Source organism: Hemicordylus capensis, chromosome 10, assembly GCF_027244095.1.
Source record: "Hemicordylus capensis ecotype Gifberg chromosome 10, rHemCap1.1.pri, whole genome shotgun sequence".
Classification (NCBI taxonomy): domain Eukaryota; kingdom Metazoa; phylum Chordata; class Lepidosauria; order Squamata; family Cordylidae; genus Hemicordylus; species Hemicordylus capensis.
The window spans coordinates 10,952,965-10,980,775 of NC_069666.1; the positions used below are offsets into that span (position 1 = coordinate 10,952,965).

Below are 27,811 nucleotides of genomic sequence, written 5' to 3' on the forward strand. Positions count from 1 at the left end.
TTCTTCCGCCCAAGGAGTAGGCAGGAGGAAGGGGGGTTATTGGTATTGAAACCGCAAGTTTATTAGTGTGCTACTGCTCTTTTTAAATATCTGTGATAAGAGCCTCTAGCAATGCTCTTGTATTTGCTCACGCGCATTAAAACCAACCTTGCTGGACCGCATACAGCTATCCACAGGACCAGAGAGGTGCCTCCTACAGGGCATTTCCTGGTTGACATGAGAATCCCCCCTGCCATTCAGAGCTACTCATACGAATTCTGGATTTGCTCCGAAGGGCTTCCCCTCCTCAAGTGGAAAAGCTTCTGATGGATTAAGTGTCTTCAAGTCGGTGTCGACTCTTAGCGACCACATACATAAATTCCCTCCAGATTCTTTGCCGCATTTCCTCGAATGTATCTGATGCCTTGGTTCTCGCGCATCCGGTGCTTTCTTACGTCTTGGGCGCAGATAGTCTACGATAACGGAAGTGCGAACTGTGGGTCGCGCTCTAGCCCTTTTCTCTGGCCAATCCTGGAGGGGCGCTTCTGCGCGTGCGCGGGTAGTGACGGTTGCCCGAAGCGATGCTGGCTTTGGCTCTTCCCGCTTGCCGTCGGACTTCGCTTTTGAGGACTCTTGCTGGAGTTGCTGTGAGGGGCCGGGGCGGTGGGGCCATGCCCCGAAAGGTGGGTCCTGGGAGGGCTCAGTCAGGGACTTTATTAATGTTTAACCTTAACTTTATTAAGGGACTTGCACTTATATGCAACCTTTCTACCTGTAGAGGCACTCGGGGTGCCTCTATATTAGTAGTTCTTAACATTGGGGGGGGGGTGTCTGCCAGATGTTGATGAACTACAACTCCCAGCATCCCCAGCCACGATAAAGTGTGCTAACTGACCTGTCACCTTTTCAAAGTGGTGATTCTCTTACATTTAGCAGGGGGAGAGCAACTGGCCCTATCCATCCCCAGCACAGCAACCGTCCAGTGTCTGTGGCTGGTGTCTGTCTTGTATTTCTTTTTTTAGAGTGTGAGCCCTTTAGGGATAGGGAGCCACTTTGGGAACCACTTTGGGAACTTCTGCCACAAACTTATTAAGTCACAAAAAATATTAAGTGGCCTTTGGCAAACCACGATCTCTACCATAGCCTGTGTACAATACGGATATAATTTACATGACATTATGTAATATTTCTCCCACACCCCTGTTATCTTCACAATAACCCTGTGAAATTGATTGGGCTGAGAGAGTATGTCTGGCTCAAGATCACACACACACACGTCCCATTGAGCTTTATGACTGAGTGTAGATTTGAACTCAGGGCTAGTCAGACAGTCTAATCAGTGGACCACAGTGGCTATACTGTAACAATACCAATTTACTATAAGAATTATTGGGATAATATATATGAAGCACTTTGAAAAGCACACATGAATGCTTATTATTACTAATGTCTTTTTCCAGTATTGAAGGCTTCTGTTTTGCCTATCTGTAAGCTTTCTTCCCCACCCCTTGTATTTGTGGGCTTTTAGGGAAGATAAACTTGAAACATTGAAAAAGGTGAATTTAAAAAAAATGTGTTTGTTCAAGAGTCAGCTAGTTGAATTTTTTAATAGTGTCTTTGATACAGAAGTTGATTTTTGTGTGTTTTCAGTACAGTTACTGGCACTTTTGGACAGATGATAATGGTTTTTCTTTTTTGTTTTAAGGGAAAAGCACAGAGTAAGGACATAGTGAAGCCTCCTGTTCCTTCAGGCCCTGTGGCAACAGATAAAAGTGGTTCCGTCACCATCTCTGTTCATGCCAAACCTGGATCTAAACTAAATGCTGTCACAGGTAAATTATTCCCACTGGATATGGGCTTGTGGTTTTTGTTCCTTTACTTTCTTAGCAGTGGGACATTACCTTTTTTCACCCCATTGGTTTGCCTTTGGGAGAATCAGATAACGTCTAGAAGCCTGAAGTTGGACTGGCCCTAAAGATCCTCTAGTAGTCCAACTTTCTCTCTTGATCAAAAGCATCCCCAGTCTGCAGTCTGTCACCATTAGAGAGCAGGTACACACCAAAATGTTAATTACGAGACCCAAGATGACTTGTGAAACCGTACACATTGGCTTAATTCAGACATCTCACCAAGCTATAGTTAGCACAAGCCAAGGTTTGCAAACCCAATCTCACCAAGTCATAGTTAGCACAAGCCAAGGTTTGCAGACTGACTTCAAACAAGGGCTTCTGATTGGTTTACCAGCCAATCGCATAATGCCAAACCATGGGTGGTTGCTACACGAATAAGCCTCAGGCTTATGCACTCTCCCTCGTCTTCTCCTTGGGCATCCTAGTTCCCATCCTAGTTTGGAAAACCTGAAAATGCTAAGTTGTATTATTATTTGTTGATAGTGGCTGATAGGTTGTGTATGTTGGGAAAATTTGGAATTCCAGTTTGAAATTCTTTCCCCACAACCACTACAAGAAGGCAGCTGTACGCAGGGCAACGGCCCCAGGTGGGGGTCCTTTAAAAGCCGACCCACACCGGCATGGTGAAAGTTGGGGGGCTTCAGCGAATCCCAGGAGCATCCAGGGGGCAGGTAGGGAATGATACGAGGGAGGCTGGGCATATGCCTCGGGCAGCTGGGAAGCACAGGGATGCTTGGGGAATGTAGTTCCTCCCAGAGGAAGGTGTGAGCTACTTGTGCATACCCTGCAGCTTGCATTCCTGACCAGTGATGTCGCTGCCAATTCAGAAGTGCTGGCGCTCTCCATGACAGCCCCCATGGCCATGCCCACCCCGACAGTCAGAGAAGTACCAGCGCTTTGTCCTTGCACGTCCCCGCTCTGCTAAACCCCGTTGCTGACAAACATGCTTGCACCAAAGTTTTTCCCTATGACACTGCTCATTTGTTTTCAATGGAACACTTGTGGGGTTGTACTAAAAATCCCAGGGATTTGTGAATTGGCACATCTAGGGCTACAGATATTTACATGCTGCTTTTCAACAGTTCTCAGAGCCAGTTACGTAGGGAAAATACATAATAAATAGGACGGACCCCTGTCCCCAAATGGCTTTCGTGTTCTATGTCCCACTCTTTAAAATCCACAGTCTTATATCCAAAACTCTCCCCAACTAATCAAGCACCTAAAGCACATAAAGGAGGTATTGCCCTCAAATAGAAGCCACCTAATAGCACAGCGGGGAAATGCTTGACTAACAGAAGATTGCCGGTTTGAATCCCTGCTGGTACTATATCAGGCAGCAGCAATATAGGAAGATGCTGAAAGGCATCATCATCTCACACTGCACGGGAGGAGGCAGTGGTAAACCCCTCCTGTATTCTACCAAAGAAAACCACAGGGCTCTGTGGGCGCCAGGAGTCAAAATCGACTTGATGGCACACTTTACCTTTACCTTACCCTCAAATAAATGTTTTACAGACATGAATTGATACATCAATAGAAGACTGAGACAGACTTTCAAATAAGTTTTTTTATTTACCTGAATCCGACTAGTCCCCCCCGTCCCCCCGCAAAAAAAAAAGTTCCTTGACAGAAATGCAAATATAACCTTTATTTTTCAATGGGATCATCTTAAAGTCAGAGTCATCATCTATTCGGGTAAATACGGTAGTTTGAAATTAATACAAGAAAAAAAACCCATCATGAATATCTTCATGGTAAAAATCCTAAAATATTTGTTACAGACCTGACAACAGAAGCAGTGAGTGTGGCCATTGCTGCACCTCCGTCTGAAGGAGAGGCCAACGCAGAGTTATGTCGTTACCTCTCAAAGGTCCTTGGAGTTAAGAAGAGTGAGGTTGTATTAGAGAAGGTACAGTCTGTTACTTTCTTTTCGGGCATGTCTTTGTCCTGGGACCCCCCTGGGCTTTGTCCTTGTTCTACTGATTAGTAGGGAGCGATCACTTGGCCAGCATGAGATTAGTGCTGAAAACCGAAATAAAAAATGTCAGTGGGGTGGGTGGGGGTTTGTTTAAATTTGGCTTCCCTACATAGTTTCAGCTTTCTAGAAATCGGCCAGTGATCTACTGATGGACTCTAATCGACTACCTTTCCTCGCATGATCTAGAAGGCAGTAATTTTTTGTACTGATAAAAGTTTCCCCCCCATCTTTATTACCATCTAATGAATAAATGTAGCCCCTACTTGTTTTTAACTGATCAAATGTCAATCCTACCTCAGGGTCACAAATTAGATACTGCTTTCAAAACAGAAAATATCAGCGTAATTACTTACTATTATTTGTATATCGCTTTTCAATTAAAAAGTTAGGAACATAGGAAGCTGCCTTATACGGAGTCAGGCCATTGGTCCATCTAGGAACACAGGAACATAGGAAACTGCCATATACTGAGTCAGACCATTGGTCTATCTAGCTCAGTAGTCTTCATAGGCTGGCAGCGGCTTCTCCAAAGTTGCAGGCAGGAATCTCTCTCAGCCCTATCTTGGAGATGCTGCCAGGGAGGGAACTTGGAACCTTCTGCTCTTCCCAGAGCGGCTTCATCCCCTGAGGGGAATCTCTTGCAGTGCTCACACATCAAGTCTCCCATTCAGATGCAACCAGGGCAGACCCTGCTTAGCTATGGGGACAAGTCATGCTTACTACCACAAGACCAGCTCTCCTCCCATAAGCTCAGTACTGTCTACATTGACTGGCAACAGCCAAGGTTGCTAGCAGGCCTACCTGGAGATTCTACCAGGGATGGAGCCTGGGAGCTTCTGCATGCAAGCAGATGCTCTTCCACTGAGCTACGGCCCCATCCCTGAGGGGCAAAATCTTACAGCGCTCACATGAAGTCTCCTATCCAAATGCAAGCCAAGCTGGACCTTACTTAGCCAAGGAGACAAGTCGTGTTTGCTACCACAAGACCAGCTCTCCTCAAAGTGGTTTACATTGAAAGAAGAAAAGCAATAATAAGATGGTTTCCTGCCCCCAAAGGGATGACCGTTTAAAAACAAAGAAACAAACATGGTAGACCCCAGCAACAGCAAGCCACTGAAGGGACACTGTGCTGGAGTTGGATAGGGCCAGTTGCTCTCCCCCTGTTAAATGCAAGCGAATCACCACCAGCATATGGGAGGAACCATCTAAAATTATTTGCTTTTGTATTGAAACAGGGTGGCAAATCTCGAGAAAAAATAGTGAAGGTTTTGGCGCCAGTGACTCCCGATGAAGTTCTAGAGAAGCTGAGAAAAGAAGCTGCCAGCTGAGACCGGTCCAAAGCAGCAGAATGAGCAATGCTCCTTTCTCTGGGTGTGTAGCACAAAGGAGGTTAGACAAATGGGCAATACCTTTTTCAGGGTACCCGAAAGGGGTATGTAAGGGGACATCCTGGTCCATGGTGTGCATTCACTTTCCATTGGCATCTCTGGTGAACCAGCTTTGTGAGGTTTCAGTTCCTGGCAAACCTGTTTGACCAAAGACAAGAGGGAGACAAAAGAAATGCACCTGAACAGCAAAGGCAGAGATGCTTCCTTCAAACCACTTGAAGCTCCCTTACAAACGATTGTTTCTCAGGGCCTGTGCAGAACTCGGAAGATATGAGCATTTAAAGAAAGCTAGCAACCATCTTTCCTCCCCCTCCTTTCATTGCAGTGGAAATGCTGCAGCAAGATTGGAACTTGTCACTTGGTATGGGTGCCTATGTGTGAGTACAGTGTTCTTCACTGTAAGGTCCGGGGGCCGCTCCCTGACACTGCTATTTGTTGCCCTCTTGAGCCTCTGCACCATCTTGGAAGGCATGCATGGGGTCCCAGCGCTTTCCCCATCAAGCTCGCTGGAGAGGGCCCGGTCTCTCTTAAAGGGCCCTCCCAGGACTAGGGAAAGCGCAATACTGTGCAGAGGTCAACACAGCGGGAAAGGCTCTTTGCCCAAGTGGCTCCTGCTTGGAAGACAGTGAAGATCCCCACATTAGTACTTCCTGTCTGCAGATGACGAGTGGGATGACTGCTGCCGGTCTTGCTTCTGTTCCAGTTAAATCTGGGGAAACGGCTCTGGGGTTTCTTCCCCTCCAGTTAGAGAAACTCTCCAAGACTTCCTAAATTCTGATGTTTCCACATCCGGCCCAAGAGCTTCCCTGCTTTTCCTCAGAGCTAATGTTTTCTGACTGTGTATTTCAGAGCTGGGCTTCTGGATCTCTGCTTTCCCATCACTTTGTGTTTGCTGCCTTGATAGCCTCAGGTGCTGAGCCACCCATTTTAAAATAAAGCAGGCCTGACAGGCTGTCAAGCTTGGTGACTTGTGTCTGTCAGAGATTTCCATTTCCTCCACTGGGAAAATGGCCACTCTGTGGCTTATCGCAGTGGCCACCAGAACACTCTGTATGGCCATACTCCTTTGACTTGCACAGAACAAGGTAAGGGGCTTCAATCAGAAAAACGGAGTGGGGGAGAGATGGAAGATACTTGCATGTGTAGAGGTTATTTTTCTGTGTAAACCGCTTTGAGATTTTTGTTGAAAAGCAATATATAAATATTCTTAGTAGTAGCAGTAGTAATAATTGATGATATTTTTGAAAATCTGCACCTGAATAAAATAACGATTGTGGGGAACACCTTTTTAACATTATGCCGGTATGTCTCAGAAGGGACAGGAGAAGGAATACCTTTTCTGAGCTGGTATCTGCCATTCACCATTTTTAACAAGTACTTGTATTACATATAATTAGAAACGTTTTTAAAAACCTGCTTGATAAGTTGGGAGCACCTTTTGAATCTATCCAAAGGTTTTCAGTCAGTTGATATACCCTGTTAATCAACTGATTGTTGCAGTGCTATCCTGTGTGAAACCTAAATGTTTGTGACCCTCCATAATACCAAGCTGCTAATAGTGTTGAATGCGAGTGTTTTAGAATTATATCCCATTTTCCCATCATGAAAGATAATTCCCAACGCAGCTCTCAGCAGTTACAACCATGGCTTAGAAACCTAGAAATAAAACATCGGGACAGAACCATTGTGGCTATGGAACTCTCTGCTACAAGATGTCCACCTCGCCCTGTCTCCGATGGTCTTTCAGCACCAGATTCTTCTTCAGGACTTCTAGCCTGTGATCTGAAATCACTTCCCATTGGATACTGATACTGCTCCCCTTGACCATTCATGCTAATGTTCTCTCTCCCCTTCATATTTCTATTCTTTTTATTGATCTACATTGATGTTATTTCTTGTTGATAAGCTGCTCTGCTGAATCTTTAGATCAAGAAGTGAGATGCATTTTGGTGCAAAAACAAACTCCACCTCGTCCTCTCCCTGGGAATCGCCCCATCACCTCGCCTGGCCCCTGTTCTGCCAAGTGTCTCTCTCCCTCCAGGTCCACTTCTCTGCAGGGGTCTCCGGGCACCCTGCCGATTGCCATCAGCATCACCAGAGGGAGACTGGAGCTTGCTGCCTTGGAGAGCCAGGCCGGGCTGTTACGGCTCCCTGCAGCGTTTGCCCTTGAACAAAGCACACACACCCCGCCTCAGCGCTTCGACTGCTTCGGAGAGCACAGAAGCCAGAGTGCCTTTCAGATCTCAGCAGCAGCTCCCCAAGCGCCATCCTGCTGCAAGGGAAATGGCAGCAGAAGGTGCTCCTGTCCCCGCAGAAAGTGTCCAAATGGCGGCCTTGAATTTCCAGAAGGAGATGAAAGTGCCTCCAGTGTCATGAGGGGCCGGCGTGTATCTTCCTTCACCTGCTCCCAATGACGTGATGCTCTTTGGTTTCCCCCTAGAAACCCACGGCACGAAGACCGAGCTCACAGCTGACAGTCAAGGCATCAGCAGCTGTATCCAGCCGGGGACTCGTTCGGTCAGTTTGACTCCGCTAATTTCTGCTTCATCAGGATGCTCCACTTTTGCCCAGGCACCTCGCTTCTCAAAGCAGGGGGCCTCTCCTGCGAAGCTATTTCAAGCCCAAGGACATCTGGAAGTCTAGTCTTCACTCTGGTAAACGGAACCCTTAACACTGGGGCCCCACAACAATTTTAATCTGGAAGGGGGCCTCACCAGACAGCCTTAAGCAGAAAGACAAACTGGGTGGTGGTTGCTGCTGTTTTTAAATGGTCCAGGGAAGTCTTTCATTTTGGAACGGAGCCTGTATCTCGTACTTGCCTTAAACCTGACCTGGACCCAAACCCCTAAACCAGCCAGTTCAGCACTGGTCCGATAAACAGGCGCCCGGGGCCCGAACTGTCCAGCCTGACTGCTTGCTAATGTGCCATCCAGTGGTCGTTCCCTGCTGACTGAGCAAAGAGGCACCTTTGGAAAGTGATTGTGCTTCGGTATTTAGCCCAGGGAGAGCGACTGTCCCTCTCCAACCCCAGCACAGCATCTCTCAAGTGGCCGCTGCACATCTCTACCTTATGCTTCTCTTTGGATTGTGGGCCCTTTGGGGCAGGGAACCATCTTGTTTTTTATTTTTCTCTGTAAACTGCTCTGACAACTCTTGTTGTGGGAAAGTGGTCTATCGATACTGGTGGTGGGAGTAGCAGTAGTATTTCCCAGTGAGCCAATCCAGAAGAGGGAGCAACTAAAAGGCAGAGCCTCAGACTATTCTCCCCCTATCACAGCTGGGGAGCCGAGGCGAAGGGAGGGAGCAGCTTGCCTAAGGCCGGTTAGTGAGCTCCCAACAGAGGGGAGAGAAGTCACCTAGGAAGCTGCCTTACACGGAGTCAGGCCATTGGTCCATCTAGCTCAGTATTGTCTACACTGACTGGCAGCAGCCAAGGTTGCAGGCAGGCCTACCTGGAGATGCTGCCGGGGACCTTCTGCATGCAAGCAGATGCTCTTCCACTGAGCTATAGTACAGCAGGAGGAGAAGGAGAGACTGATAGGCAGAGCTTTGGACTGGTGCTCAAGGAGAGGCTGTGTCCAACAGCAAGTCCTCAGGGTGAGGGCGAAGGATGCTTAATCTGAGGCTGGATGTTGCCTGTGTTTTCTAGGCACTGCATATCCTCTACACTTTCATTCTCCCATTCATTCTAAACTGGGTATCTTCTTGGTTTTTTATCCTGTTACCTGTCGATTGCAAAAAATGTAAAAGCTTTTTAAAGAAAAATTATCAAGTGAGAGAGTTATCTTTATATTCCTTTGTATAGAGTTGCCTGGAAAGCACAACGAATCTAGATTATTCTGCACAAAATGTATCTAAATGGGTTCAAAACCCTTTAGATTTCATAATGCATGCATGTTCCAGAATTCCACATTTCTTGCTGTGGAATTTGGGTCATTTGGCACAGGATTCTTAAGAGAGTTCAGTCATATGTAGCTCCAAGGATAGGGTACTTCTTACTACAGATAGTGTTTCAGCCTCAGAAGGTTGCATTGTAAGCAGTTGACCACTAGGTGGCACCCCAGCAAGCTGTCACGCTGGACATTTCAATTTCTCTGGGCATTTTAGTACAGTGTGGCTTTCATGAATGCTACTGGGTGGTGTAGATCTGTCCCACACTTGTTTTTAAAATTAATGCTGAGATGATCAGGAAGCCAACTTTTGTAGCCAGTGCTGCAGCTTTTCTTCTTCCCTGATGATGCCACTGTGGACATAATCTGCTATGTTCCATCCCAGTTCCACATACAGATGGCATATGCATCCAAGACATGTGGATTTATATTAAATAATCCTGCTGAGACTGCATAAGCCTTGGAGGGATGGAAATTCTACCATTTCTGTCCATGTGTTGGCAATAATAATAATAATAAATGCAAAAAATACAAGCTACCTGTAGCCAAAAATTGGTGGGACCATAAAATTGAAAAAGTTGTAGAAAATGATGGTGCAAAAATATTATGGGACTTTCGACTACAAACAGACAAACATCTGCCACACAATACACCAGATATAACAGTAGTCGAGAAGAAAGAAAAACAAGCCAAAATAATTGACATAGCAATACCAGTGGATAGCAGAATAGAAGAAAAAGAAATAGAAAAAATCACAAAATACAAAGATCTACGAATTGAAATTGAAAGGCTGTGGCAGAAGACCAAAATAATCCCAGTGGTAATTGGCGCCCTAGGTACAATTCCAAAACAACTTGAAGAGCACCTCAACACCATAGGGGCCACAGAAATCACCATCGGCCAATTACAAAAAAACAACTTTACTGGGAACAGCCTATATTCTGCGACAATGTCTATAATAATAACAACAATATTGATAATAAAATCCAGCCATCCCAGGTCCTTGGGAAGGACTCGATGTCTGGATAAAACACACCAGTCAATAACACCTGTCTGATTGTGTAAACAAGAAATAATAATAATAAATTAATAATGAATAATAAAAAGCACTTCTGTATCAGATTTCAAATATTCAGAGCAAATAAAATGCATTATCTCAATCACACTTCTAACAGCCCTTGAAGACTGGAGACTGAGATGGAGAGAGTGGCTTGCATAAGGCCATCTGTTGCTTTATTTGGGGATGAACGGAGAACTTAACTGAGGAGTTACACAGTCCAGACCGCAGCTGCCTACAAGCAGAGAAGGGCGGCTCTGTAGAATGGTGATCACAGCATCGGGAGTTCCAAGTGACTAGTGAAGCTTCCTAAGATGAAGAAAGCCCCTCAGAAAACCTTGCATGGAGAAAAGGGGATGTGATTTGTGAATCTGATCTAGGGGGAAATTATATATCTGTCCTGAGGACCTGCAAAGCCTGTCCGCTAAATCTCCCAGAACAGAGAGGTCATGTTGCAGATTGGTGCCAATATGTTTCTTGTCTCTGAGACTGGTATGGAGAGATGGCTGCTTCCGACTGAGTCAAACGATTGGTCCGTCTAACTGAGTATTGTTGTCTCTACACTGACTGGCAGCAGCTCTCCAGGTTTCTTTCCTAGACGATCTGAAGACTGAATCTGGGGCCTTCTACATGCTTCTGTTCTGCCACTCAGTGTTGCCCTCCTGCCTACTCGCTCTAGTTGTGGCAATCCAAGATGCCGCAGAAAAAAGGAGGGAAGCGCCCTCCCTGGCTTCAACGAGCCGCATCTGAACTATCAGAGTAAATAAAACCATACAAGGATTTCCTTGAGTTTCTGGAGCTCTGCCTTAAGCCCAGTTATAAGGTTGAAGGGCCATTTACTCCAGCATCCTGTTTCTCACAGTGGTTCATCAGATGTTTCTGCTGGGATGCCACACAACCAGGAGATGAAGGCTTGCCCCCTCCCCTGCCACTGCTCCCCTGAGCTGGTATTCAGAAGCATCCTGCTCCTGAGCCTGGAGGGAGCCTATAGCCATCAGGATTAGTAGCCACTGATAGACCTGGTCTCCATGAATTGGCCTAAGCCCCTATAACAGCCACCCAAGCTGTTGGCCATCACCACATCCCATGGCAGAGAACGCCATAAACTAATGATGCACCGTGTGAAGAAGTGCTTCCTTTTCTCAGTCCTAAATTTCCTGCCATCAGTTTCATGGGATGCCAATTTACTTCCTTCTGCAGCCATTCCAGAATCTGGCCAAGCGTTTCCCAATCGTTGAATAGCCAATTTCCATGAACAGATTTACTTTTAAAGTCTGCAAGAGTAAAAGCCACCTGTCCTCAGAAAGCCCTCCCCACTGTTGTGGGTGTACATCCTCTAAGGGAAGCTACGTTGGCAGGGTCCCCAGATTGAATCGTGCATTAAGGAAGAGGGAATATCCCACTTGTGTCTCATGCAGAAACGGGGCAGAATTACCCTCCTTGCCCCTGTGGAGGGGGCAATTTCCCCCCCCCCAACAGGTAGCTTGCTCCCATCTGCCCCCTCTGATGTTGGACCGCTGTGGTTATTTGAAGAAAAAGTAATTCTCAAATACCCTTAAGTGCTTTTCTTTATTACGGTCAATGTACATGATCAAGAATTTCAGCCTATTGATTTATTTATTGAACGCCATCCATTGGGCACGGCTGGTGCTTTGCAAAGAATAAGACAGATCTCCTTATGCTTTGGATGGGAACATTACTCTTAAATGTACTGTTGTTTTTCTTTCAGAACTCTAACATGGGGAACAAAGCGGGCCTCCCCCAGAAATGCAATTTGTCTTTTCGATGCCCCCAATAGAATTGATTTTCTAGTGCCACCACTGGCTGCTGAGGAGGTGAGACTAAACTCTTGTGGTAGCGAGCAGGAATTGTCCCCTTTGCTCAGCAGGGTCTATCCTGGCTTGCATTTGGATGTTATAAGATATTCCCCTTAGAGGATGGCGCCATAGCTCAGGACTAGCGCATCTGCTTTGCATGCAGAAGGGCCCACCTTAAATCCCTGGCAGCATCTCCAGGTAGGGCTGGGAGAGTTTCCTGCCTGATACCTTGGAGAATCTGCTGCCAGTCAATGTAGACAGTTCTGAGCTGGATGGGCCGATGGTCTGACTCGGTAGAAGGCTGCTTCCTCTGTTCCAGGAAATCATTCTGAGACACAGCTGTGGCTTGGATCCTTTGGGCTGACAGAAGACTTAAAATGTCAAATTAATTTCTTTCTTCCAGACCACCATTGGGGGATTACTTCTGTAATCTCTATGGCAGAAAACCGTTTTGTGTCCCTGATTGTTGCCCTGAATCTTTCCTGTTAAGATGGGACATATACCTTGTGGGTTAAAACATCTTAAGCCTGATGAGAAGAGCCAAGTAGCTGCTTTGGTTCGCCTACGGCGGCAGCTCTCTGCAGCTGCAAGATATGCGGATTTATCCCTGCCCTTTTAAAAGCATATTTAAAGAAATGAAAATCCCGCTGAGTTCAAATTAGGCTGCACAGAATTCCCCATCGCTTTCAGTTCACCGAGCTCTTAGCCATTCTGGTTGGCTCCTTGGGAGGAGTTTTACATTTGCTGTATGTCACCGTCCCTGTGTTCTACCAAGGGGATGTTTGCAAAATCTATGACAGGAGCACATTGAAATGTCTCCTGGCAGCTGGCTTCCAGCACAGCACATGTGTCAGAACAGGAAAGGAGGGATCTGTGATGAAGATAATGTTATCCTCGGGTTTCTAGTGACCAAACACAGCCAGAAAGTCATGAGACTATCTAGCAGATTGCTTGCGTGGTCCCCCGCTCCTGCCTCCTTTCTTTAAAAGAGAATGACCATAACGGCTTCCTTTTACTTCATTCATTCATTCATTCATTCGATTTCTTACTTAACCAGGAATGCTGCACAGATCAGCCCGAGGAGCAGCTGATTAGTGGATATTCATGGGTGGGGTGGGGTGGGGTGGGGGTTCCCCTAATGTGCAGAACATGCTGAACAAAATGCCACATTTTAAATGGCTGGTGGGGAGTTTTCGGTTGTTGTTTTTAAGTTCTCTGTTAAGACCTAAAGGCTTCCGTACATATGGACAGACAGTCTGTGGGATGGAAGATCTTATTAGAGTATATCGGGGAACTTAAGAACCTAATCCCTTCTGGACACCAAAAAGACATCTGTGCCTTTGAGAAGCTTCCTGTAAGCTTCCGATTACCGAGAGCAAATATTGGATGTGCAGAGACAGGGGCGGGGGGAGAGTAAAGCATGAAAACCCAATTAGGAATGCTCCCCCCCTTTAACCCCACAATAAACTAGGATGCTGGTACACTCCCCCAAGATACAAGCTCTATTTGGTGAGGTACATTCAGCTGGAAGAGACTTTACCAAATATGTCTTGGACTTGGGAAGGAGTGTCTGTATTCTAGCTGGAGAACCAAGGAATGGATATTTGGGGCTCTTGAGTACATTCTAAAAGGTTAGGGTTTGTACCTGCTTGATATGTGTGCTTCTCCCATGTCCCTGTTGGGGCATTTGCTTGAACCAGAGCAAACTGTCAGGATAGCAATTGATCACAGAGAGTAAGGATTGCAGATCTATGCTATCTTTGTGTCAGAAGACATGCATCTTTGACTTGTGGGTCATGACCTACTAAATGTGTGCCATGCTCCGACCTAAAGAGGGCCACACCTGGAGCATCTTGTTTGGTTGTTTTGCATGTCTTAAGGAGAAAGATGGGAGACAGATGGAAGGAGAGGGAGAACGGATAGATCAAAGAAAGGAAAAGTGGCAGAGAAGAAGATAGATAGATGTGGTAAAGAAAAATTTAAAGTGGGTCCCATTGTTGCAGGTTGAGGTTAAAGGAGGGTCCCTCCCAGCCCTGAAAAGGAAGAAGATAGTTTTTGTTAGAGACAGGCAACTGGTGAAAATTCAATCCGAAGCACGTGGGTGACTTCTCCATGGCAGACCTCAATTGTGGTTCATGAAGCCACTGCAGATCTTCCGTAAATCAACATGGCGCCATGGCTTTGGATCAACATGTGGTCGAACTTTCAAATGCGTGGAACAACAAAATTCGCAGACATGACCAATGGCTTGAATGCCCTACAGGCTTTGAGCAGAGGCTGTAGTCTGGCAGAACTGGGGGTCCCCCGGATGCTTTGTGGTCTGTGGTCTCCACACAAGGGGTGGGAGGGCAGGCGGGCGGGCAGGCGCACCACTGTGGTTAGCAATGGCAGCGGGAGGTGAGTTGACTGGGTGGGGCCTTGTGGCCTGACACTAACCTACTCCTTCTCACCCTACTAAAATGGTTGTGCAAATTGCCATGTGCCATCTGAGGTTTATAACTCCCACATTTTAGAACCGATAAGAAGAGTGCATCTTATTAAATCATGGGGAGCCACTACACAATCATTCCACTTTCCCTCACCAAAAGAAAAAAGAAAAGAGAAATCCTAATTAAATCTATTTGATTCATCAGACGCTCTTGATATTTGCCAAGTTCTAATCATTTTCTCCAGTGTGTGTGGAGGAGCTGTTATCTTTCTCAGTGAGGCAAAACTAACACCCTGTAATTACTGTGAGATGCTGGCAGATTTCCTCCGCAGCGGCTGCCAAGCTGGTGAGGCAGCAGCGGGGACTCTTCAACAAATGCCAATGCAAAGTGTTATGAAAGCTCCCGCAAATGCCCATTGTGCTCAGTTGGTAACTCCCTCAGAAGTGCCTCCAGTCATTTGCTCTTAGAGAATCGCTCTGCCTCCGCAAGTATGGATTCAGTTCCGTGGTGGCAGCCGGAGCCCTTAATACAGCCAAAGCTTAATGCTGAAATTGAGGGCAGGCAGCCCTCTGGGGCAGTGGTGTGGTCTGATTCCACTTCTGCCGCCTTTCTGATTCTGAAGTCTTAGCCATGAGCCTGTTGGGGTGCTTGGTGCCATCTGGGGAGATGAATGCTCACTGTGGGTCTGGGCAAGTTCTACACCCCTAGAGATGGGAAATAGCACGGCCATCCTTTCAGCTTTCTGTGCATTTATTGTCCTGGCCATCAGGTCTACTACAGCAGCCAGATTTGCCATGGCGTATTACAAGTTTCCTCAGGTTCTAAAAGCACAACGATGACTGTGAAATGTTGATGATGATGTCAGAGGAATAGAAATGAGAATTGGCAGGAATGTCCTCCAGACATTACTCCATGGAAAGAGGACAACTCATGGACCCTTGGTGTGATCCACTGTATTCACCTTTATGGGTGATGTGCCTGCACAGTAACCACTCTGGAAGGACTCTGTAAGCTAAGTATGAAGTATAAATATGTAAGTATGAAGAGGCTCCTCCTGCCGTCATGTACACAGGATACACAAAATTTGCAACATGGAAACATGTTCAATCTGTGTAAGCAAATGTAACTTGAAATGACTGTAAGTTCCCCCATCAAGCACATTAACAAAGTACCAGATATTCTCTGGAGGTTTTTGTTACATCAGTGTTTACCAGAGATTTTCCTCCAGGAGGAGAGCTGCTTCTTCCCAGCATTACCTCATTCTTCCCACCCTGAGTCTCTTGCCTTGCAACAAAACAGGCACACATCTTGCATCATCGTCTCATGAGGCCACAGTGCAGATGAGCTTAGTGGAAATGAAAGACTTGGGTGGGGACAGAGGCAAGAGGAACTGGCACAGGAGCATAGGAAGCTGTCGTATACTGAGTCAGACTCTTGGACCATTTAGCTCAGTCTTGTCTACACTGACTGGCAGCAGCTCTCCAATGTTTCGGGTAGGAGTCTCTCCCAGCCCTACCTGAAAAGCTGCCAGGGAGTGAACCTGGAACCTTCTGCATTCAAAGCAGATGCTCTAGCACTGAATTATGGCCCCATCCCCTAAGGGGAATATCTTACAATGCTCCTCCATAAGGAGAGAATCTGGAGCTGTCTGGCTAGCTCTGGCACCCAGGGGCTATAGGCAGGATATTCAGTGTGTTCTTGCCTCATTTGCAGCACACTGGCCTGCCTTACAAGGCTGTTGGGAAAATTACTGAGATGCTGTGTGTGAAACACTTGCAACTTCCTATATAAATGCCAAGCCTTGGTGGCCATGAGCTGTGAGGAGCAGCTTCGGCTCTAGGATGATGATGATGATGATGATGATGATGATGATGATAAGGGGCCGCGAGAAGTCTCTGATCTTCCCCGAGAACATTCTTGACAAACGCATGCAATCTGGACTGGGTTTTGTGCCAAGTGAAAAACACGATGCCAATCCTTCCACATCCAGCCCTCGTCGTCGGCCGCTTTGGCTCGGAAGTAAGCTTTTATTTTGCCTTCGTTTTGATTTCATCTGCTGTATTGTTCACACCACTTCCTTGGCTCAGGAACAAGCTCATTAAAATACATGGTTGCATGCCCTTCCGAGCAAGAGGCATTCCATCTCTCCCAACTCTTTCCTCCTCCGTTCCCCCACCCAGCTCATCTCTGGTTTCATCTTGCTTACTCTTCGTTTAACCAACTAAGCTTTTCACTAAGGATGTAACATAGGCAACAGTAGAGTTGCCGTGCCCCCCTGGAATTTTGGGTTTCACCCAGATTTTGAGCATCTCACCCAGATTGCTTAGCCCATCCAGATTTGCCTGGATTTCAGCTTTCATTTAAAAAAAAAGAAAAAAAAGCTAAGCTCCAGCCCTTGTAGAAGCGGAGTTATGGAGCAAGATTTTTTAAACAGCAGTCACTATTCTGCTTAAAAATTATTTTCAAGCCAATTTACATAATATGCAAATTAGGCACCCTGGATTTGGAAGAAGATGGCAACCGTCATTATCCTTGGGCTGGGTATCTCTGGTTATAGTGCATTTATCACACAGTGCATGGTCTTCCTTCTGGTGCTTCTCTATCAGAAAGCGCATTTATCGACTGCAGATGGCCGAGTTCTTATCCATCTATTAGTATGTATTTGCTGCACTTAGTATCCTGTACTTTCCGTCCCAAGCAGCTTCCAAGCATAGCAAAAAATGACAAAATCTAAGGTAATCAAGCAGCAGGCAGAAATACTAGTCACACAAAGACACAAGAAAACCAGCAGCATTGCAGCAAAATAAGAGCCTGGTCCAGACTTGATAACGTCACAATGCTGTTGTAGCGGTGTACAGCGATGCGAAGGGGGAGGAAGTCCCGCCCCCGCTGTGTCAATCACTTTCGCACCCCGCGACTCACACTGACTTGTCTGAAGAGGGAAGAGCCCTAAGCGTGAGGGTGGGCACTTCCATGATTGTGAAAGTGGATCGATCCAGCCTTGATGTCCCAGAAGCACCCGCCCTCACAGGTAGGGCTCTTCCCTCCTCCACAGACAAGCCCCTCAATAAGTGTGGGCGACAGGGCGTGAGACTGACTGACATACCGGGGGCGAGACTTCCTCCCCCTTCATGTGCCGTACACTGCTACAGTGGTGCGATTTTATAATGTCTGAATCAAGCTAAGAAGGAAACCTGATGTCCAGCAGCCGTGTCCGCACTTGGAAACACTTTCTTGTGGATAGCGGCATCTGTCCTTCCCAGCAAAAAGCAGCACCACTGCTGAAAAGGCAAGGGGTTTGAGCCAAAGAAACAGAGGAGGCTGCCTTCTTTCTGCCAAGTCACACCATTGGTCCATCTAGCTCAATACTGTCTACACTGACTGGCAGCAGCTCTCTGAGGTTTCTGGCAGGATTGAGCTACCTAATCTCTCTGTCATGTTTATATTCCACCTGACATGTGCATCCCCAGGCAGTGTAAAGGTAAAGTTGTGCCGTCGAGTTGCCGTTGACTCCTGGCGACCAGAGAGCCCTGTTGTTTTCTTTGGTAGAATACAGGAGGGGCTGACCCTTGCCATCTCCCCCAGGCGGTGTACATAAGATAAAATGCAACCAATATAAAACAGGATGAAATGATTAAAACAATGTTACGATATAAAACAAACCATTTAAAATTAAGTAATGAAAAGCCTGAGAAAACAGATGTGTCCTTAGCCAGAGATGGAGAAGCTCAGACTTGGGTCCCCAGATGTTATTGAATGCATATTTATATACCACCTCAAATCACGCCTTTAGGAGGCCTACATCCTAAAAACAACAACATAAACATTGGACCACAACTCTCATCATCTCCAGCCACAATAGTCTTTGTCCACTGTGGCTGGCGATGATGGGAGCTCTAATCCAACAACATCTGGGGACCTAAATTTGAAAGCCCTACAGCAAGGGAAGCCAGATACACCAGGTTAACATGCTGTACGGAGCATATAACTCCAATGCAATTCTTAATTAATTGGTTAGCAGTTTATTTCTGGGTTCCATTCAAGATGTTAAGCCTTGACCCTAAACCTTATGTAGCTTCAGGCAATGCCCTAGGCTACTCAAGTCTTTTCACTAAGACTCATATTGTTGTTGTGTTGTTTCACTAAGACTTGTGTGTTGTAGCGAACAAGAATGCTGGGCTTGGATCAGGGAGACTTGAATTCAAATCTTCACTCTGCCAAGGAACTCCTGGGGTTAGTCAGTATTTCTTGGCCTAATCCACTTTGCAGGGCTATTGTGAGCATAAAATGGAATAGTCCTGCGCTCCTTAGAGGAAGGGTAGGATTTTCATCTACTTAAACATCTTTATTTCTTTTCTTTTTTAAATAATCCACAACTTGGAATATTGTTAGGGCACTCTGTCAATAGATTTGCATATCAAACCTTCCATCCAGGAGTCAAAATTCATCCTTCCTTTAAGAGAATTTAAAATAACCAACAGTAAAACAATAAATATCCCCAGAAGAGACCGTAAGAAATCTTTTGACAGATCTCAACATGCTGTTAATCTGATAAGAATAAATGGGTGACCTTCAAAGACTGTTCAACTACATTATTTTTGACAAATAAGTTGTCCTGGGGAGAATGGGAACAGAATAATATAGGATATCTCAGTTTACAACCTTGTGATAAATACTGATATAGACCTGCAGCTTCTGACCTTGATAGACATGGCAATCCTGCAGGAATTTGCAGACAGGATTGTTTGTAACAAACAGGGACTCCAGTTGGTCGTATTGAAAGACTTTTAGTGTGTTTTTTTAAAACTCTAAACTGAATGCCATCCAAAACATGTACGTTATGGCAAATGACCAACACTGTATAGATCCTGACGTTCAATTGTAAATGCTGATAATCCCAGGTGAATTTTGTGAATGTCCAGAAATAGACCTCTTTTCTCTTGTTTTCAGACAGGCATCAAGAAACCCTGACAAGTTGCATTTCGCTACTGTCAGCGTTCACTGTTGTGTCTCAGGGGTCTCTGGGCACTCACAAAATTGCTCTAGGATTCTTGACATTCATAAGAGTATTCAGTAACTTTTGGGGACTTGCATAGTATATAAATCAAATAAATAAATAAATAAATAATAGTAACACACTCTAGGTTCTGTTCTCAGTAGGTTCCTATGCTAGTCTGAGAGCTGTGTGTGTTCCTGTTTTGTGATGGTCTGCTGAGTAAAAAGCAAGGTAGGAGGGAGAAGAAGTGATCATGTGTGAAGGTCACACTGGGTTGGGGGGCTTTCCCTCCTACCTCATTCAACAGCTACTGGCAGAAGAGCAGGCAGGCTTTAGAGCTAGACGATCTACTCTTGACCATCCTGAGGCACCTAATTAATACGTATAAGAACAAGCCAAGGAGTGCACTCTATGCCACCTTTGTTGACCTTAAGGCAGCCTTTGTTCACATTTCTCGTGATAGATTATGGGTGAAACTATCAAATTCTTCAATCCACTGGAGGTTACTTCTGTTAATAAAAAATCTTCAAAAGGGCTCCCACTTAAGAGTGTGCTGCAACCCACACGGCCATTTAACAAGCCCAATTTGTGCTGAGAGGGGGAGTCAGGCTGGGTTGTCCATTAGCCCCACTACTATTTAATTATTACACCAATGACATGGTCAATAGACCATGAAATTCACTAATCTGGAATTTCATCCACGAAAATTGGGCAGTAGACATTTAGCCATCCTCCTCTATGCAGATGATGCTGTGCTCCTGTCACTGTCTTTAGTGGGGATGGTGAAAATGTTGAGAGCTCTGGCTGACTATTGTCATGAAAACCTGCTTTCCATCAACTGTCAGAAGACAAAGGTCGTAATGTTTGCCAGGAAACCCATTATGTATAAATGGCAAATGAATGGGGCTAGTGTAGCCCAGACAATGCAATATAAGTATTTGAGGGTCATTTTTCAGGCATTGGGTAGCTGGAAGGAACAAACTAATTACAAATGCTCAGTGATCAACCACCGCAGTTTAGAGCTTCTTTTTCTCTTCTGGGGGTAGATAAGTCCCCGCTGTCATTAAGGTTTTTCAAGCCAAGGTTATTCCATAGCTTCTTTATGGCTCTCAGTTCTGTATATACAGTGACTTCCGTCCACTTGAGAGGGTCTAGTCTAAATTCCTTAGGGCTATATTTTGTCAAATGCTAAGCTACATTTGGAAGCTGGTTTGTCAAGCTTGGTGTCCTGTGCCTGGACTCATATTTTCAACTTTTGGTTGAAATTTATTTATTTCCCTTCTGGTCTAGCTCCCCTAATTTTTAAGGATGAATATCCCTCTGATTGGATGCACCTAATTACTGAAAAGTTAAAATCATATGGGTCATCAATGGAATATCGTCTCCCTCTGGGCTACGATAACGCTAAGGTGATCCTTACGCAGTGTATTATTGATATGGAAAACCAGAGAGACTTAAGCCAGGCACCACGCTTCGCGAGACTTGGAGCTACCAAGCCGTCATAAAAACCAGCTAAATACCTGTATGACCTGACACATCCAGCGCACAGGAGAGCCCACAGAATTGGATCAGCTGGATGTGCTGCCTTCTGCGGTGCTAGAGGATAGGTTTAGGAGAATTCTTTATTTGGAGAGACTGTGCCCTTGTGGAAATGGGAATATTGAGACAGTTGGTGCTTCTGTATTCTTTCTAACATGAGCTGCGTTCCACATATATTGCTCCTCTTATTCTTATATACCCTGATAATTTGGATGAATTTTATATAAACCTATTTCTTTCTGATAAACACACTTACATTTCACACACAGTAGCCAAATTCTGTACGGCTGCAATTAAGATCCACACCTGCTGTGCCAGAAACGGTCAATTTTAATCATCTCCTCCTTTATTTTTGTTTTATCCTAGACTATTTTATCTCAGTTGTCTATGTAATAGATGCTACATGTGTATATGCATGTGTGTTTATCTTGATATCTGCCTTCAAGGTTTCCTTTATTTGATCTGGATTGTATGTTTGATAAAAGATCACAATAAAACTGAGCATTCAACAGCTGCATACAGCTGCTGATTAGGATGGAGCTCTCCTACCAAGCAGGAGGCTAGCAGGTATACAACTTATTTCCCTTTCACCCTGGCTTTTAACTCACAAACAATTACAAAAGGGTAGCGCACATAGGTCCTGAATTATAAATGGTATTATTTTAAATGTTAAGCTGGTCTAAAGACCGTAATAAGTGTACTTACTGGACAGCATGTGTGTCCTACCCTATTGAGGATCGTGAGAATGCCTCCCGCTCACTCACTCACTACTCACACACAGTGATCACCTCATCACTTTTGCTTCAGCATCTACATCACAGGTACTCCATAACCATCTGATATTGATGGCAACCAAGTCATCCACATGTAGGGCAGTACCATTTGTCTAGATTGTGTGATGTAAAATTCACACTGTATCTGCATGTCGTCTTCCATGCAAGAAGAAGAAAAAATCCAGTTTGATCTTCTCTCTTGCATTTTCCTTAGGTGGGGGCTGGAGCTTTTTCAGGCGGCGACTTTGGGAGGGTGTGTGTGTGTTCACAAATCAGCCAGATTTACCCCGAAGTCTGCGCAGTATTTCAGAGGGCACTTCACACACGATTCGGGTCTTCCCCTCCATATGGGAACCTAGGTCAGTTTATGTTCAGGGGTTTTAAAAAATCCTCGCTTTGCATCAGTGTATTCATTATGCCCCAAACTCACAGTAAAGCCTTATGGTAAAGCCTGATGTCTGAAAATGGCATAAGCTTCTAATTTGCTCTTGAACTGTGAGCATCTGATGACTTAGCTGCAATATCCGCAGCAAGATGTTCTGTGCGCCCCCTTCCAGAGTTGTGTCTGATTATATGCTGCTTGACATCTACATCGCATTGTGCTTGTGGCAGTAAAGCCTCTCTGGAAATACAGCATGCGTCAGGGAAGAAAGGGCTGCCTCAGCCTCTCTTCCTTCCTGCAGCCTTACTACGGACTCTGGCTTTTGCTTGCTTGCTTCTCCCCTCCTCAAAGAGAAAAGGAGATTGGAAGGAGTAGAGAGAATGAGATGAGAGGACTCTGAGCAGACAAGGGAGAGAAAGGGTTAACTGTCCAGAGATTGTTAAGGCAGAGGGTGCTTCTCACTTCTTGAGCTCAGAGGAAAGTCAACCCTCGGTTGCTCTGAAACTACCACTCGCCTGCTGTTTGGACTTTTAAGAGAGCCAGCATGGTGTAGTGGTTAGAGTGCTGGACTAGGACCAGGGAGACCCAAGTTCAAATTCCCATTCAGCCATGAGACTAGCTGGGTGACTCTGGGCCAGTCACTTCTCTCTCAGCCTAGCCTACTTCGCATGTATGTAGTACACCGCTCTGGGCTCCTTGGAGGAAGAGTGGGATATAAAATGTAATAATAATAATAATTAAGGAAACAGCAGGAAGGAGTTAAAATGGCTTCCCTCTGCCACCCTGTCCCTACTTCTGAAGAGGGCTGAGGTCACACTATGGGGGAAGAGACCCAATATGGCAGCTCCCATCTTCCTTTCCCCAGCAGAGAGGAGCAGCCAGCCAGTGTTGATGAAACTGCCTCGAGGGTGATCAGTTGGCACTCCCAGTTCGGGCGAATGTGGGAAATTTCCTTCAAAAGGGGAGAGAGTTCCAAGCAGTTTTAATCTGTGCAAGCACCTGCACTCAAGAAAACCAGCTTGAGAGATAGATTTTAATTTTTAAAAAGGAGTTTATTGAAAGAAAAACAATACAAGTACATAGGAAGCTGCCATATACTGAATAAGACCATTGGTCCTTCTAGCTCAGTATTGTCTACCCAGACTGGCAGCGGCTTCTCCCAGGTTGCAGGCAGGAGTCTCTCTCAGCCCTATCTTGGAGATGCTGCCCGGGAGGGGACTTGGAACCTTCTGATGCTCTTCCCAGAGCAGCTCCATCCTCTGAGGGGAATCTCTTCCAGTGCTCACACATCAAGTCTCCCATTCCTATGTAACCAGGGTGGACCCTGCTTAGCTAAGTTGACAAGTCATGCTTGCTACCACAAGACCAGCTCTCCTCTCCATCAAAGTAGTAAGACTAAGTTACTAGGTGGTCCTAACGTAAAAGCAGTACAAAGAAGTTTGCAAATAGACTACTGTAAGGCACATTTAGCTTAAAGTTCCGAATTATGTGCTCTACCTGTGTTCAATGCCACCTGCTGTACAGCTGTACCTGTGTTCAATATCACATGTGAATAACTGTACCAGTGTACACTGTACACTTGTTGTGCAAGTGCTGAACAAAATGTGTGAATAGGACATTGCTTGGGACAAATAATGGGGGATGCTGCTGCACCTTGCATGGAAACTTCCCAGAAGCCCACAGTTAGAAACCGGTTGCTGAACAAGATGGAGCTGGTGACATCCAGCAAGGCCATTTTAGGATTGTACAGAGTGTAGATAGCATGAAGTTATATGAAAACTTAAAATGAGATTAAGGTAGGCTTCTCCACCTTTATTGCTCAGAATGGAAGAGCCAGCATGGTGTAGTGGTTAGACTCTTAAGTGTTGGACTGGGGAGACCCGAGTTCAAATCCCCTTTCAGCCTAACCTATCTCACTGGGTTGTTGTGAAGAGAAACATAACTATGTACACCGCTCTGGGCTCCTTGGAGGAAGAGTGGGATACAGATGTAAAAATAAATAAATGGAATCGTGTCCACACACAAGACAGAGCAAAACAGATACAGGTTTAAAAATCAAATGTTTAAAAGCCTGCAAAACTGTATAACAACTGACAGAAGTTCAGCTGATTAAAACTGACAGGAAAAACAAAGGTTGAATCTTGAACAAATGGACAGCCCTCTGCTTCTGCATCTTTCGCTTCTAACCCCAGGCACAACTCAAAAATAGTATCCTGACTCGTAGCTACAACACATGCTAATCCTTTTTTGTGCTTCGTATTCTCTTATGTTTTTTAGATAAAGGTGAAACTGATCATGTATTTTTTTTCCCCCTTCCTACAGTGACGTGGCTAACCAGCAGTGCATCGTGGTATTTATGATCATGGCCAGCAGGGTTTTTTTCTGCATCCTGCTGAGGAGATAGATAGAAATGGCATGGAAAAGCCCTCAGCTTCCCACACAAATGAGCTTATCAGATAAACTGTAAAACAGAAGGGTTTCTGCCCCCCATGAAACAACGCTGCGTCAGGTAAGGATTAGCACTCCAGACTGAAGATAAATTATCTGTTTCCTGTCAATCAAGGTACTTTTCTTGAGTGGACTATGCCACACTACTTAAAATAACACCACACAAATTAGTATTGCCCCACTCTTAAAGCCTGGCTCAGATTTATAAGTATAGTCATCTGTATGCATAGTGCTTTTCAAAGCAGAGAAGGTCCAGTCCCTGCCCCAAGGGGCTTACAATCCAGAAAACAGACGCAAGGGAGACTGCAGAGGAAAGGAAGGGGAATGGAGGGAGGTGTACATGGGGAAAGAAGATGCAGTGATTTAAATTAAACATTCTTTAAGTTACAGTACAGCTCGAGTTCCCAGGTGTTTTTTTTCACTACAACTCTCATCATCGCCAGCCACACTGGTTAATATTTTCATTTGTTTTCCCTCAGCAAATACCAGACCACAAAACAACTGAGGAAATTACAGGTTAAGTATTCTGTGTTGCATGCTATCTATACTATTTTTACATGCAAATGCTTGGGGTTGTGAAAGAAAACTACTAGGAGCCAAAGGAAGGTTGTCAAGACAACTATCAATTATGTTTATGAAAAGGCAGTAATTAAAATAGCCACTGTATTTCAATAGTCAAGATGGAGAAAAGCAGGATTCAGAGTGTCCTGAACCCACCCCCACTTCAAATAATAATAAAAAAGGTAGAACTAATTCAGATGTCGATTCACTTTGGGACGGCATAGAATGCTTTCAGAAAACCAAGCACACCAAACAATTTTGGAATAGTACATCCTATTATGAATGGAACAAGCAAAGTCGGACCAGTTAATTAGGACTGTCATTTCTGACCTGCACAAGGGTCTTAGGCCCAGGTACAGAATGCTGAACCAGTTTCCCCTAGAGTGTGGCCTTCAGGAGGCATCAGAGAATCCACACAGGTGAGAAACAGTATACATGCTTGGAATGTGGTTAAAAACTTGTTTCAGGTCTGTTCTTATTGCTCATGAGAGAATCCACACAGAAGACAAGCCGCACAAGTGCTCAGACTGGGAAAAGCTTCAGCCAGAGGGTGCAACTTAATAGTCACCAGAGAATCCACACCAGAGAGAAACCATTTCAGTGTTCACAGTGTGGGAAAAGCTTCAGCCTGAGATCAGTTTTGGTGACCTATGAAAACACCCACACTTTAGACAAGCCGCACAGGTGTGTAGAGTGTGGGGAAAGCTTCAGTAACAAATCTCAGCTTACAAACCATCAGAGGCTGCATACAGGAGATAAACCTTATAAGTGTTTTGTCTGTGAGAAAAGATTTAACTTGAGTTCTCTCCTTACTGGTCACGGTAAGGAACCAAAGTGTATGTAACCCACACGGGAGAAAAACCGTATAAATGCTCACACTACGAGAAGAGCTTCAGCAGTAGGTCCACCCTTGTAGCGCATGAGAGAACCCATACGGGAGAGAAGCCGCACAAGTGTTCAGACTGTGGGGAAAGTTTCAGCCAAAAAAACAAACCTCAACAGTCACCAGAGAATCCACACCGGAGAGAAGCTGCATACATGCTCAGACTGTGGGAGAGGATTCAGTCAGAAATCACACCTCCTGAATCATCAGAGACACCACATGGGAGAGAAACCCTTTCGGTGCTCTTGCTGCAATAAAAGCTTTAGCACCAAGTTGACCCTGGTGGTGCATGAGAAAACCCATACAGGAGAAAAGCTTCATGTATGCAAAGGTTGCGGGGAAACCTTTAGTTGGGAAGCACATCTTGTTAGGCATGAGAGAACCCATGTGCCAGATGAAGCATTCTTAGGACTAGGTCAGTAGAACAGTTTCTGTGTGACCAGAGACTGTTCTAGAGAAGAGAAGCATACTGTAAATAAACTCTATAAATCTTTACTATCGGACAAACCCTAATGAACAGCCCGGTCCTGTACACGTTTGTTGGGAGTAAATCCCATTGTACTTGATGGGAGTTCATGATGAACCACTCAGTAAAAATATTAACTCAAAGTTGCCCCTAACTGTACTTAACTGGAGATGCTGTTAACTGCAAAGCATACAGGAGTAAATCCAGAGAGCAAACAGTAAAAAGCTAAAATAAACCCAGAGTAGTATATCCTTTCACTTTGATAAGCCACCTAATGGCGCAGCAGGGAAGCAACCTGCCTAGAGAACAGGAGGCTGTTGGTTCAAATCCCCGCTGGTGTGTTGCCTGGAATATGGGAAACTCCTATATCGGGCAGCAGCGATATAGGAAGATACTAAAAGGCATCATCTCATACTGCGTGAGAGGTGGCAATGGTAAACGCCTCCTGTATTCTACCAAGAAACCCACAGGGCTCTGTGGGCGCCAGGAGTCGACACTGACTAGACAGCACAGCCAACCAGCCCATTATCCTTTCGTCTCCAGAGGCTTCTATTGCCACCTCTCTGTACTATCCTACACAGAAACATCGGAAGTTGCCTTATACCGAGTCAGACCCTTGGTCCATCTAGCTCAGTAATGTCTACACTGACTGGCAGCAGTTCTCCAAGATTTCAGGCAGGAGTCTTTTCAGAGATGTGGGGTGGACATTTTCACCATACTTAGTTTTTTTCCTAGAGAGTCTTGAAAATTTGCACAGTAATTTTTTTTAAAGGAAAAAACCAATGCATTTTATGCAAACAGGAGATAAATCAGCATAGAAAAAATGGCAAATTAATTTTTTGCCCAGAAAGCCCAGATTTCTGTGTGTCTCCCAGTGCTACCTGGAGATGCTGCCAGGGTTGAACCCTGGGCCCTTCGGCATGCCAAGCAGATGGTCCACCATTGAGCGATGGCACCATCCCCATCACCCTGCTGCGCATGACAACCTGAAGTTCTCTTCATGATTCACGTACAGTTAAGCAGCACCTCTCTCGGCTTATTGTGGGCACAGCCTGCAGACGGGGAACCTGGAGAAGAGCAGGCCACGGGATCACAAGATGCGAAAAGGTCTCATGTCCCAACACTCCAGCAGCATGCCCTGCGAGGGCCAGCAGGGAGAAGAGTGCAAAGCCTTCAGTAAAAGCCTATGGAGATCTCTTCTGTGCACACTTGTGGGGAGGAAACACCACTACTTTAATAAGTAACCAGATTTTATTCCACCCTGCATCACAGCACAACAGCTGATTTAGCAAGGACACTGAGAAAGAAGATAACA

At 45.4% G+C, this 27,811-nt stretch overlaps 1 protein-coding gene across 11 annotated transcripts; it reads left to right on the forward strand.

Annotated features, from left to right (window-relative positions):
* Positions 1-10: 10 nt before the first annotated feature.
* On the forward strand, positions 11-27,735 carry C10H15orf40 (chromosome 10 C15orf40 homolog). Of its 11 annotated transcripts, none has more exons than XR_008311513.1 (8): positions 448-662; positions 1,685-1,811; positions 3,671-3,798; positions 5,103-5,238; positions 7,696-7,909; positions 11,932-12,037; positions 24,461-24,647; positions 25,066-27,735. XR_008311513.1 is itself a non-coding variant. In XM_053272993.1 (5 exons), the coding sequence occupies exons 1-4, from the start codon at positions 561-563 to the stop codon at positions 5,193-5,195; spliced, it is 450 nt and encodes a 149-aa protein (XP_053128968.1). In that variant the 5' UTR covers positions 448-560; the 3' UTR covers positions 5,196-5,238; positions 7,696-9,020. The 11 variants fall into 11 exon arrangements, 3 of the variants coding, with proteins under 3 accessions (XP_053128969.1, XP_053128968.1, XP_053128967.1); XR_008311508.1 differs by lacking the exon at positions 25,066-27,735 and adding an exon at positions 21,971-22,115 and having other exon boundaries at positions 24,461-24,978; XR_008311507.1 differs by lacking the exon at positions 25,066-27,735 and having other exon boundaries at positions 24,461-24,978.
* Positions 27,736-27,811: the final 76 nt, after the last annotated feature.

Coding starts and splice junctions, on each gene's coding strand:
- C10H15orf40 (XM_053272993.1), top strand. CDS start 561: ATGCTGGCTTTGGCTCTTCCCGCTTGCCGTCGGACTTCGCTTTTGAGG. Junction 663..1,684: donor GTGGGGCCATGCCCCGAAAG/GTGGGTCCTGGG, acceptor TTTTGTTTTAAG/GGAAAAGCACAGAGTAAGGA. Junction 3,799..5,102: donor GTGAGGTTGTATTAGAGAAG/GTACAGTCTGTT, acceptor GTATTGAAACAG/GGTGGCAAATCTCGAGAAAA.